Below are 13055 nucleotides of genomic sequence, written 5' to 3' on the forward strand. Positions count from 1 at the left end.
ACTTTCAATCCTGAGGTCGAACGTTCGAGCCCCGGATCTAAAGTAGATGTTTCTTTCAATTCAAGAGTTCAAATAACATTTGTTTTTAAGGTTAAAAGAATTAAACTTGCATGTCTTACATACAAATTGAGAATGTCTGGCGTCTACCTATTAGTATATATAGTATATATATATTATATACTTGATGATACACTGTGAACGCTTTGAAAGTACTTAATTAGTAGCACACTTCATTCGTGTGTTTCATTCATTGTTTTCTATAGAGATATGTGATCAGCCTTCTGTGTGTACAACTCCAAAATAGTTATGGTTTCTTAGCAAATTGAGATACGCCATGTGCGTTACCATAAAGACAGGGAAACAAGAAACTTTAGTTTACAAAAAGCTCTTTGTCTATTAATCAAGATTTATTAAATTGTTACTTCTCACCGAAGCTTATAAAACAAATTATTGATTGTACTAACTGTAATAGGTGTGTTTCAAGTAAATAAAAAACAAATGTAATTAGTATCATTTATTATTATACGAGTATCATAAATGATAACACCAGTGTTATTTACCCCTTAGTTATAAATTTTATATAATTTTGTTATAAAGATTACTTAGTTGATTTTGCGTTTCTCTCCGCGTCTTGCAATATGAAACGCCAAATGTGTTTCTTTAAGAAGGAAGTCTGCTCCTGAACAGCTTCTAATATCTTCTGATTTGTCACTAGAAGCCTCTCATCAGCTATCATGTAATTTTTGCTCGGCTCGACAAAATTCCCCACATCTTGTTTACAAGGAATTCCCTCAATAGAATGTCCAGTAAATGTTGTCTTCAAAACGGTGGGTCGCATTTTAGAGTAGCCATTATTATTATCACTCAAAGCTTCAGCCAACCAATCACAAGAGAAGCTGTTTCCATCCAGGTAAATCCTTAAGTTTTGCTTATGAGCGAACCAACTGCTGTGATCTATATAGAAGAGGTCATTATTCCGCAACGACAAGACACTTAACATTTTTAAATCCATAAGTGTCTTCGAATCCAATCTTCCAATGTTATTATAAGATAGATCAAGATTTACTAGTGCAGCCAGCCCTTCGAAAGCACCGAACTCCACAGAAGCAAGTTTGTTATGAGATAGACGAAGTGTCTTTAAATGGCCGACTCGGTGGAAGGAGGATGGCCCGATCCTTTGTATCAAGTTGTAGCTCAAATCTAAAATTCCTAACGTAATAGGTAGCTGTAAGGATTCCTCATCTAATTCTTCAATCAAATTATAGCTCATATCTAGATGAACGAGAGTCGGTTGTTGGTTAAGTTTTATCGAATAAGGTTCAGTTATATTATTTGAACGTAATATCAAAATAGTAAGTCCGTAAGCATCGCCCGGTGATAGATTTAAAACAGAAATTCCATTATTGGTAAGGTCTAATACGCCGCCATCGCGGTTAAATGTTATACGCATGCGCCGAACTTCTACAATTTCGTTGTATGTCATATTTATAAGTTTCAATTGGTGGTTGTTTATCAATGATTGATCGGGGATAAAGTCCATATTGTTATTAGATAAATCAAGATTCTGCAAATTGATCATAGAAGCAAAACTACTGTAATGCAATGTCTGAAGGAAGTTTTTACTTAGATTAAGATACTTCACGTATCGTAAATCGTTGGGGTTGACTGTAAAACTAATCAATCTATTACATGATATATCTAAAGAAATTAACTGGATGATGGACTGGAATGCATTAAATTCCACGTGAGTTATTGAGTTCTGGGACAAATCAAGTTCTGTGAAAATATTCATTACTTTATGTTTATGCGAATTCCTAATTAGGCGTGTCTTAAACTCTGGAACTACTGTAGCATTAGGAACGTACGATATATGGTTTTGGGACAGTTTAATTTTACAAATCGAATGATCATCAAAATGATTCCAATGTCTTGAAAATAAGTTTGTTTTTAAATTATCCAATTGGTTTTTAGATATGTCAATAGTCTCGAGGTGATAGATAATCTTTATTGATTGCTCTACTATGTTTTCTATATGATTGTGTGCCAAATACAAGTGTTTCAAATTAAAAAGATTATTCATTGCACCGTTCAGATTCTTTATGTTGTTATGGCTTAGCTTCAAAATGACAAGGTTAGTCAAGTTTGAAAATGGTTCTTCGTATAACTCTGTAATTGAATTGTAGGAGAGGTCTAGCTCCTTTAGGTTTGTGAGTTCAAAAAATGTGTCACCGGGTATCTCTTGAATGGCATTATGTGAGAGGGACAATTTTTTCAATTTGTTTGGGTAAGAGTCAAATTGAAATAATTCCTCGATATGAGAAAGCTGGTTTCCTGACAAATTTAAATCCTCCAATCTAGTCAAATGACGAAAAGGGCTGTCGTAAATCATTTTGATGTTATTGTTGTTGAGATGTAACGCCTTGAGTCTGTACATGTTATCTAAGAAGGTAAGTTTTGTTTCGGACCAATTTCCGGATACTTTTAGAGATGTAATCAAAGACAAAAACTCTTGATCTGACGTTGTATCGAATTGGTCAGTAGCATCGACAAGAGTGACATCTACAATGACATCGTAATTAGTTGAGCCTAGACATTCCCGGGATATACTTCCTGCAGTTATATTGTGAAAGCATTGGAGATAAAACACACAATGATCCAAGGTGTGAACTCTGTCGACGGGGCAGTTGCAGCAAACAAGCGGCGCCATTATCATGACCATCAGTAAAATTCCTGAAAATGAATAACACTATATTAAACACAAAACACGTGGAACCAGGTTGTGGGCGTTGGTCCTATCTTGGGATCTTAAGGGTTATCAATTAGACAGTATCTTTATATATGTGCGTAGTAATATTAGTTTTTTTTTAAAAACAGTGACATTCACAATAGGAATACAAGAAATAAGGGAAAACTTTTACAGCCGTCTTACAGGTTGCAGAAAATAATTACTTCATTTATGGGCCTAAGTATACGCTGCTATAACATGATTCCTAGTGAAATATTGGAACTGCCTTTAAACAGATTCAAAACACATATCAAAAAAACCTTAATGTGTAAAGGTTACTACACAGTCAATGACTACCTACAACATAAAAACGCTTGGCAATAGTTCTAATTATATTCTTATAATTTGATTTGTTATGAATGTGTGTAATGGTGAATGTGGTAAATCACAGAACAGATTTTTATTTTTTTTACTTATGTAACTTTAATGTCGTTGTGGTTTAAGACATTTTCCTTTGAATAATTGTAACGTAGAGGGAGGGTAAAACTTGCTGAGTTTCTTGCCCGTTCTTCTCAGAACAAGGCCTCCTGGTAGTTTTGCGAACGGATGGCGTAGTCTTGCTCTTTCGCGAATTTTGTATACGTTTTTGTCATTCATAAGCATGCCCGCATCTAAATTGAATAAACGTATTTTGATTGATTGAAACAGACAGACGTGCAGTATAATATTTTAATTTTGATTTAGGCGATACGAGTTTCTTAAATGCATTAAAATAGCATTGAATGATTGATGTCTACTGTGAATGAAAGGGATATTATTCACTATACACCCGAATATAGTATAATATAATCACTTGAATGCACTGAAATGTAGAATTAAAATGAAAATCGTATCTCATTGCTTGACTATCTAAAGCAAGAAGATTTCTTCTAAAGTAAAAGTTTAGTACAGTGATAGTCTAGAAACGTAGGACATTACTCCAACTACCTAAAAAGATAAAAGTTGTTGAATGAAAAATTAATGTAAAAAAGAGGTTTTTTACCTGACTTCATGATGTTGTATCACAAGAGTTTTTCAAGAAAACCTGAAAGAATAGAACGGAAAAGCTTTGAAAAAAGAAAAACAGACAAAAATTGCTTTTTGTATTAGAATGGTTATTATATATATTTTATTTTGAAAAGTTCCTTAATTTATAATTCAACGCGTTAAATGCGTTGCTGCGGCTAAGTTTTTTGTTATATTAAAAAGAAGTAAACTATTCAAGGGATACGGAACCAGTCATGAGGGCCACCATGCTTGGTGGGTATCCCATTAAATGGTAGTAATGTGAAAGTTGGTACTTTCAACACAGCGCCATCTGTTAGAATTGTGATTGTCAAACATTAAACAAATAATTTGCAATAAAATTATATTGCAGGTATAAATTGAGATGTAAGCTATCCTATCTTTTAAGTTGTATCAAACTGCACACGGTGGACAAATTTGATTGAAATCGGTTAAGTAGTTTAGGAGTCCATAGCGGACAAACAATGTGACGCGTAATTTATATATATTAAGATTTGGCCAAAACTTTTAAATTTTATATCTAGTTTTTTAGCTGTGAACCAATTACTGTTTTTACCTATAAATAGTTTTCACTATAAAATTTGGTTTGGTGGTTTATAAATTTTGTTATAAAAAAAATATTTGGCCAAGAAATTACGTTATAACAACTAATTTTATGTTGTGTAATAATTACTTGCTGCTTACACGTGAATCTTTATAAAACCAGATTATTACAATACTGAGATACTAAAAACATTTTGAAATAATTTTAAACTTACCATTAATAATAAACACAACTACTAACCCGCTCCAACTATCACTGAGTAAAGTCCATTTGATGAACACTTAACTTGATGCCAAGTTTTGCTGAATTAACGAAATGGGAATCACACAGGTATTCGGTCAAAGATAAACGAAGATGTGGCCACTTACTTATTATGAGCCAGAAACGAAAAAACACCAATGACTTGGAAAAGACCAACTTCAACTCCGAAGGAATTTAAGGCAATAATGGTAATTATCGAATACTTTAATCATGGAGCCACAGTTTCGCAGAATAAATACCAAAGTTGCGTGAGGAAACGATCCCACGCAGTGTCAATGGTTGCAATTTAAGAAGCTGGCTTTGAACTGATGGTAGATCCTTCAAACTCGGCGGAGCTAGCTCCTTAAGGAACACAGGGACTTAAATTAGAAGATTATATGGTAGCAGTCGTCGCGGTAGACGATTTTTAAGGGATTAGGGAGAAGTTTTTTTAAATCGTTATCTATATAAAGTCTAACCAAAGTATGAGCTAAAGGAGATTATGTCCAAAAATAACATAAAACTTAATAAAAAATACTTGCGTCACACTCATTATAACTTTTTATTAAACACCCCATATTTAGAAATATTCAAAACCGTTCATATCTATATTTGTTATAGCATTTATCTTTGACTCGGATCCACAAGGTATTGAATTTTATTTATATACTATGTCATAGCTTAAAAACAACATAATATATACAATAGGATTTATGTCATAGAAAGGCCGTATAAATTAGCCCTAGATATCAAAATTTACATTACATATATGCGTTCTTTAAAGATTTAACCAACCAAAACGCAATCTTTAGAATTCGACAGTATTTTTCGTGAATGTTAAAGCTCCGTCCGTGAACCTCGTGGTAGATCTAGATGATCGAGGTGTCAAATAATATTTGCGAATCATTCATAGGAACAACTCGTATATAAAATACTTCATAAATTAAATTATTTTGATAATACAACTAACTGTTAATTCGGTCGTAGCATGATGTTCTATTGCCTGAAGATTTTCTCGGTAAATAGACTTTTAAATGCAAAAATAATATTTTTGACCAGATATATGGGGTCGCGAACTTTTTGAAGTTATACTTCTTTAGGCGCGTTATGAAAAATTGATGAGAATGAAATTTTACGATGCGCGCGCACCGTGACACAAAATTAACAGAATGAAGTTGCCCACGGAAGATGCTACGGCATTGGACATAATTTAAAAACAACATTTGAATAATAATAGAATATGTTACACTTAATGTAAGAGAATAATAATAAATATTTAATTTTTCAAATGTAAACTGAACTTTATTGACTTGACTTTGATTATTTAATTGTAATTAATTATTTGCATGCAATCAAAAACTATTTTTAAAATGTCAATAGTTTCCGCAGCGTACGCGGTATAGGAATTTTTATTGATCTTTTCATACTATTGTAATTTCATCGTGACCCAAACTTTTTTTAAATATTCTATAGCCTATGTTATATATATATTGGGAATAACGTAGGGTTTTAATGGTGAAATATTTTTTTAAATCGATCGAGTAGTTTCGGAGCCTTAGTCAATACAAACAAATAATCAAATCTTTCCACTTAATAAAATTACTAAAGATTTTAGAGTCTATTTAGAGTAGATTTTTTTAATGAATTTATTAATTGTATGAACAAAGTCTACCTACTTATTATAGCTATTCAACCTTTTATGGAACGTCAAATTTCTTCGTCTTGCTGACTCCCGTGAATCTTACCATAAGATACGGCGACTTCTGTGAAGTTTTCTTTAACCGTACTTAATTTATTAGTGCATAATGAAGGCTCAAACTCAAGACGTTTTGGTTTATCTCTCGTGTTACAGTTCGGATATTATTGTCAATAATAACTAATATTATTGTCTTAGTTATTATTGACAATATATTATCAAGTTTTACTAACGAGTTTGACTACTAAGTATCTAATGACAATGTATACACTTCTCATTAATTGTTAAACAGGGCTGCCGTATAAAAAAAATCGCCAAATTGTACATTGATACGAGATATTTTCTGTTGAAAATTGTGGTATATAAAACAGCGAGTTTTCTTATTTTTTAAGAACAGTTCCGTATCAGTTTCGCTATCATTTGTTTTTTCGAATTGGTAAGTCTGGTAGACCTTCTGTGCCTGACACACGCCGCGGACATTTTCGATCTTAAGCAGGTGGTATTCCTTAGAGTGTTTGCCCTCATTGAACGAGCGAGTATTAAATTTGCGCATAGACAGAAAGTTAATTTGTGTACAGTCGGCGTTCGAACTTACGAACCTCAAGGATTAAAGTCGCACTCTGATGCCACGAGGCCAACACCGCCTAAAGTATAATAAATATTTCAAAGTAATTTTATTTGGTTAATCACAGTAAAAGTGAACTAAAAAATTTTTTTATTATTATAATTTTTGGCAACCCTTTAGGGAAGTGAACATCCTGGAGATATGTTAAATCGGTAAAGTGTATAGCTGCTGATAACGATTGGTTCCGTACTTCATTTTTAATTCGCTAAATGGATTTAGTCATATGCCCATGGACACTTTAAATGCCAAAGGGCTCGCGAGTGCGTTGCCAGCCTTTTTGGAATTGGTACGCTTTTTTCTTAAAGGACCCTAAGGCTAATTGGTTCGGAAATACTTCAGTGGGCAGCTGGTAGTGTTGGTGCGCGGCAAAAAATGCCTTAAAAACAGCTCAGTTATGGAATGACGGATTTCGAGGTGGTACGGGTGGAATTTCGCATTCTGCCTCGACCAATGATACAACTCAGCTGCAGGTATTCAGACACAAGTTAGTTCCGTTACTGATAGACAACTGCACAGTTTAGTAGTTTGAGTTTGAGTATCATAGGATACAGAATAAACAGAGTTGGCGGTAGGACATGCTTCGTCGATGACGACCTTGATGCTCCGATTAGCGAAAAAGTATGAGTTCCAGTTGCATAATTTCTCGGGGTGCAAGTAGGCTGGGAGCTTTGAGAGAAGCGGTTTATGACACACCCGATCGAAGGCTTTCGCTATATTCAGAACAACCGATAACCCTTCCTTTGTTTTTTGTTGCATCTTTTTTTGCGCACCTATGTGTAAGCTATACAAGAAGATAACTAGTTCAGCGACCACGGCGAATGCCGTATTGACAATCACTAATCTGCTGGTGGCCCTCAAGATATCCCAGGAGCTGGGCGTTAATATTGGTTCCCATTATTTTCAAGACTACCTTGGGTTATGACTATTCGATATGCAATCGCTTTTTTTAGGGACCGGGAACATACATTTTCCAGCAGTTTCGCACAGTACTTTAGGACTGTACAGGAGCACAAGCGCGGAGCACAATTAAGGGGATGCAACGCGCCTGCTCAACTTATGAATGTGAAAAGAATAAAAGATATTATGGACAGCATGTTGTCGGAACCTGATTTTTTGCATTGAAGACCTACCACTGGTAGTATTAGATAGCCAGAGAGCTGGTCTCCAAGAGTCTCACTCTCCACACGAAATGCGAGTACAATAAGATGAACCTATTGCATCACTTCGCCGGTTTTCTGTGAGACTATGGTACTGCCCCTGCCTAACCTGCCCATTTGGCTGAAGCCCGATAGCAACAGCATGGCACTCCCACTAGGAAGAGGGTTGACTGATGTCACTGGTGAAATAACCTCTGTCACAGGTTAATTCACCAGTGAGTAGAGAGGTCGTCACGTCCCGACGCTAATAAAACCTAACACGTTATTTAATATTGGATCTAACCGTAAATAAACAAATAAAACTAGAATGGTGGGTCCATTGGTGGGCACAGTAGCTCTTAGTAGAGATTTGACGTTCACCTTATCCTAAGAATGCTCTTCTATACCAAGAACATTATATAATATGGTTTAGTTTTTGGTCTTTAAACATGAGTAATTTTAAACTGAGTTTGTTAATAACTTGAATGATGTAATTTGTGTAAAACATTTTCGCTTCTCCAAAAAATTACTCACGGAATTCTAACTCGTTGTCATCTAGTGCCAATATTATGTTTTTTTACGCGGTCAGCGTTGTTCAGTCTACTTGTTAGTTCACTCGTATTAAGTGTAATATGTCGTTGACTGTTCAAGTGCGATTATATGATTTGATTGATTACTGAAACCGAGTTTAAACCACCAATATCAGTAAAGTTTTCGACATCAACTATTACCTCGTACTACATTAACACAATGATGAATTTGTGGAGTAAGTACTCATTAACATAAATAAATTATACTATCATTTTATAAACCAAATAATACAAACTCACCTTACCAGATCATTCTGATTATAAACCAAGATTTAAGGTCAATTGTCATAACGCTACTAATGATAGTTTTATTTTCAGAGTTAACAATTGTAATCATTTTCCTAAACTCCAATGACAACGTATGTGAAGCTGTATGTACCCATCTAATTAATAAAACACTCTGCTTAGATGTAGCAGTTTGTACACAAAAGGTTGATTTTGGATACAATGATAGGAGGTATAACGATGATTATTATCCATGTAAATCATATAGAATTGACGGTTGGTACTTCTTGGATATGTCACTAACTTATTCAGAACATGGATCTGACGGGAATTCATACACTCCTGTGGTAGATAAAAGCAGGATTTTACACACAATTAAAACTCTCAACATTAGCTATAATAAGTATGAATCATTTCCGATATTAGCAGGAATGAAAAATTTGGTAAAAGTAAATATATCCCACAATGAGCTTACTTCTGCTAAATTAAGTTCTCGTTACAATTTTTTACTTTTGAATGAAATGGATCTCTCTTACAATTTAATTCAAGATATCGAAATTAATAATGCAGAATATGTGTTCTCTAACTTATCCAGACTAAATATGTCTCATAATAGCATTGCCCAAATACAGGACACAATTTTTTCTGACTTTGGTCATTTACAATACTTAGATTTGTCATATAATAACCTGGACGTACTAAATACAGTTACTTTTGAAGGCCTTAAAAATCTACTTTATTTGAATTTAGAACATAATAAAATAACAAAAATTGGTTTATCATTGTTTAGATGTACTCAACTTCAATATCTATATCTTAATAACAATGAAATAAAGACACTTCTGCATAAAGATTTTAATAAATTGCTTCAACTTAAAGAATTATACTTGAGCCATAATGCTATCACCTTCATAGAAAACACTACCTTTGATAATACGGGGCAGCTGTCAATCATAGATTTAAATCACAATGAGTTAAAAACTTTAGAACAAAACTTATTCATAGATACTGCATTAACGGAAATTGATTTATCAGCAAATAATTTACAAAGTTTACCAAAATATATTTTTAAAGACAAAAATATAACGTACTTTGACTTGAGGGAAAATAACTTGGAGAATGAGTTATCTAAAGGCGTTTTTGAAGGCCTATCTGGAATTTTCAATTTAGATTTGAGTTACCAAAGCATAGCATCTCTTCAAGATTTTGCTTTTTATGGTCTTAAAAAGTTAGAGATTCTAACGTTGAATAATAATGTTATACGCAGTATATCCGAAAAATCATTTCATTCCTTAGACACTCTGCAACGTCTAGATTTATCAAACAACCAGATAACTGCTTTGAATTTTGATATAAACGGCCTTGTTAACTTAGAGCACTTCTCGATAACATCAAATGTAATCAATTCAGTTTCACAATTTTTCTTCAAAGGAACAGAAAAATTAATTAATTTAGACATTTCCTATAACAATATATCGAATATAATACCACATAGTTTTAACAAAATGTCATACCTGGAAAAGTTAGATATAAGCAATAACAATTTATCAAATGTTTTAGATGAATATGCATTTGAAGGATTACGGGCCATACCAATTCTAGATATTTCTTTTAGTTATGTTACTGAAATTAAAAATAATTCATTTGATCAAATGACTAGCCTTCATACTCTGAATATTTCGCACAGTACTGTGAAAGAGATTAGTTATAATAGCTTTGATAATACAGGGAAACTGCAAATCATTGATTTATCTCACAATTTACTCACAGCATTTCATGTCAATATGAAAAGTTTAAATAATATAAGAATACTAAACCTCGGCCATAATTTAATTACTATTTTGTCACCCATTTCAGGTCTTAGCATGTTAACTAATATAAATTTGTCTTATAATAATTTAACAATGATAAGTGATGATACTTTATGTAACTTAAATGAACTGTCATATCTTGATTTATCTTACAATCATCACCTGAAAGCCAATTTAACACTGATAAATATCCAAAACATCAAAAATCTTTTAATACCAGGTATATCAAGTATAATTAAATTTGACCTAAATATACCATTAATGGTTTTGGATATGTCAAAATTAAACATAACAAATGTATCGTCGTTGGGAATAACTCATCTGTATAACTTACAAATTCTAGTGTTGAGCAATAATAATATTCAAAAGTTAGAAATGGGAGCATTTACAAATTTAACACAGCTTGAAACATTAGACTTAAGTTTCAACCGATTAAGGTACATACAGCCAGGTGTGTTTAAAGATAACAGCTATTTGAAAACTCTTAACATTTCTCATAATCAGTTAATGTCCGTAAACTATGGTATATTTCAGGGATTAGTAAGTTTAAATGTCCTCGATCTTTCATACAATGAGTTAGAAGAATTACAAAGTGAACGTTTTTATGATATACAAACTTTGCGGAGTTTGATAGTTGATTTTAATCATATTTCTAGAATTGGGCTTGAAGAATTTTCACTTTACCTCTCGTTTTTAAGTATTGGCGGTAATCCTATTTCTTGTAACGATTTAATGAAATTCAAAAATAAGTATAAAAATACAAAAGTAAGTGCCTTAAAATTGGCTGAAGAAAGTGATAATATTATTGATGGTGTGGCATGTTCTGGTCGTATTATACATAAAAACCATCAAAATAAAGAAAATATAAATACAAACGATGATATCCTTACTGAAATACGTGATGTTTTGATAAGTATGTCTTCAAAACGGGTTAGTGATAGCGTTGCCACTGAATCTGATATGGCAAAAAATTTACATTCGACAAAGTTGGATATGATTATTGACTCTTTTAAGGAGACCAAAACTACATTGCAAGACTTAAGTCACGCTCTTAATGTAAGCAGTGTATTAATGACAGCGTATTTAAATATCACTAGATATGAATCCTTTAATAATCTTAGTAACAATAACTTAACAAACACTTTGCTAGATAAAATCTTGCAGGTTTTAGCTACAAAAAACTCTTCTATATCAAAAGTTCATCAAAGTATAAATGAGAAAAGTACAACCGATAATTTACCATATATAAATAAACTAAAACAGGAAATCGAACATTCATTTATGATTCAGAAAGAAAATATTCTTTCCGAAATTAACGACAAGATATCCCTCATGAGTAAGAAAGTAGAAAGTGTTTCATCACCAAAACCTATAAGTGAAAAAGTTGTGCAAGACTCCAAATTAAAAACACGTTTATTGTATTTAGAGATCTCTACATCCCTTACACTTGTAATTTTCTTATCATTCATAGTTTATAAAATATATATGCGTGTTTCTTCACGGCGGAGGTCAATAAGCACTCAGCAGATTAGTAACGTAATGGAGAGCTCTAACTTATAACATTTGTAATTAAAAAATACCGGATGCCTTGAAATAAATGTAACGACATGAAAAGTATTACATTATAACAATTGTATGTTAATTTTAAGTCTATTAAAAACTGTAGTTAATTAGTTTATAAATGAATCTGATAATCTGTAATCTGAGAAATGTATATTTTATAATATATTTATAATTTAGGACATTATAAAAAATAACGTAAATAAGTGTTGTATAAAACTTAAATAAAGTCTCTATATTTTTGATTATTTTTGTTATTTATCCCACTCTTTGTCTTAAATATAATGACATTATCCATTCGTTACAAATTATTAAAATAAATAAATAAAAATTACTTTATTTGATTCTAAAAAATTACATCCGTGGTATTGGTTGTAATATTAGCTTCATATTTACTTTTCAACCCTTCTTTAATTTACCCGCCATAACATTTCTGCGTCTGTTAAACTTTGCCGGTGCGGTTAAACGAAGTCTGATTATATAAATGCCTAGCATCTTTCTTACCGAATTCTATCGTCTACAACTTCGTTTTTATATTTCGGACCTATTGCAAATTGCTGCAAAACAGAATCACATGACTTAACCGTTCAGCCCTGCGAGGCTGAAAGCCCTGATAGGGAGCTTGTTTATCAGAATGCCAAATCATAAAATGACTGCTTCACGACTGATTTGAGAGCGACCGCCGATGCGAAAACCGCTGTGTGAGTTCGAAAAGTGAGTTACAGAATCGCAGGGCAGTTCCAGGATCGTCCAATTCCACCACAGGTGGGGGAATTTCTTGAACATATGAAAAGACGTCGATTTCATAACCGGATTGGTTTTTTTAAATCTGTAAAAT

The 13055-nt window shown here is 32.8% G+C and overlaps 2 protein-coding genes across 2 annotated transcripts; one reads left to right on the top strand and one right to left on the bottom strand.

Moving 5' to 3' along the window:
• Positions 1-501: 501 nt before the first annotated feature.
• On the bottom strand, positions 502-4665 carry LOC125053334 (leucine-rich repeat-containing G-protein coupled receptor 5-like). Its single transcript, XM_047654659.1, has 3 exons — positions 4549-4665; positions 3768-3809; positions 502-2730 (listed from the first exon to the last, which is right to left on the bottom strand). Exons 2-3 carry the CDS (start codon positions 3775-3777, stop codon positions 599-601), a joined length of 2142 nt encoding a protein of 713 aa, XP_047510615.1. The 5' UTR covers positions 3778-3809; positions 4549-4665; the 3' UTR covers positions 502-598.
• A 3936-nt stretch (positions 4666-8601) lies between these two features.
• Positions 8602-12418, top strand: LOC125049633 (chaoptin-like). The gene is made up of 2 exons (XM_047649031.1): positions 8602-8797; positions 8940-12418. Exons 1-2 carry the CDS (start codon positions 8782-8784, stop codon positions 12215-12217), a joined length of 3294 nt encoding a protein of 1097 aa, XP_047504987.1. The 5' UTR covers positions 8602-8781; the 3' UTR covers positions 12218-12418.
• The last annotated feature ends 637 nt before the right edge of the window (positions 12419-13055 follow it).

Source organism: Pieris napi, chromosome 1, assembly GCF_905475465.1.
Source record: "Pieris napi chromosome 1, ilPieNapi1.2, whole genome shotgun sequence".
Lineage (NCBI taxonomy): Eukaryota > Metazoa > Arthropoda > Insecta > Lepidoptera > Pieridae > Pieris > Pieris napi.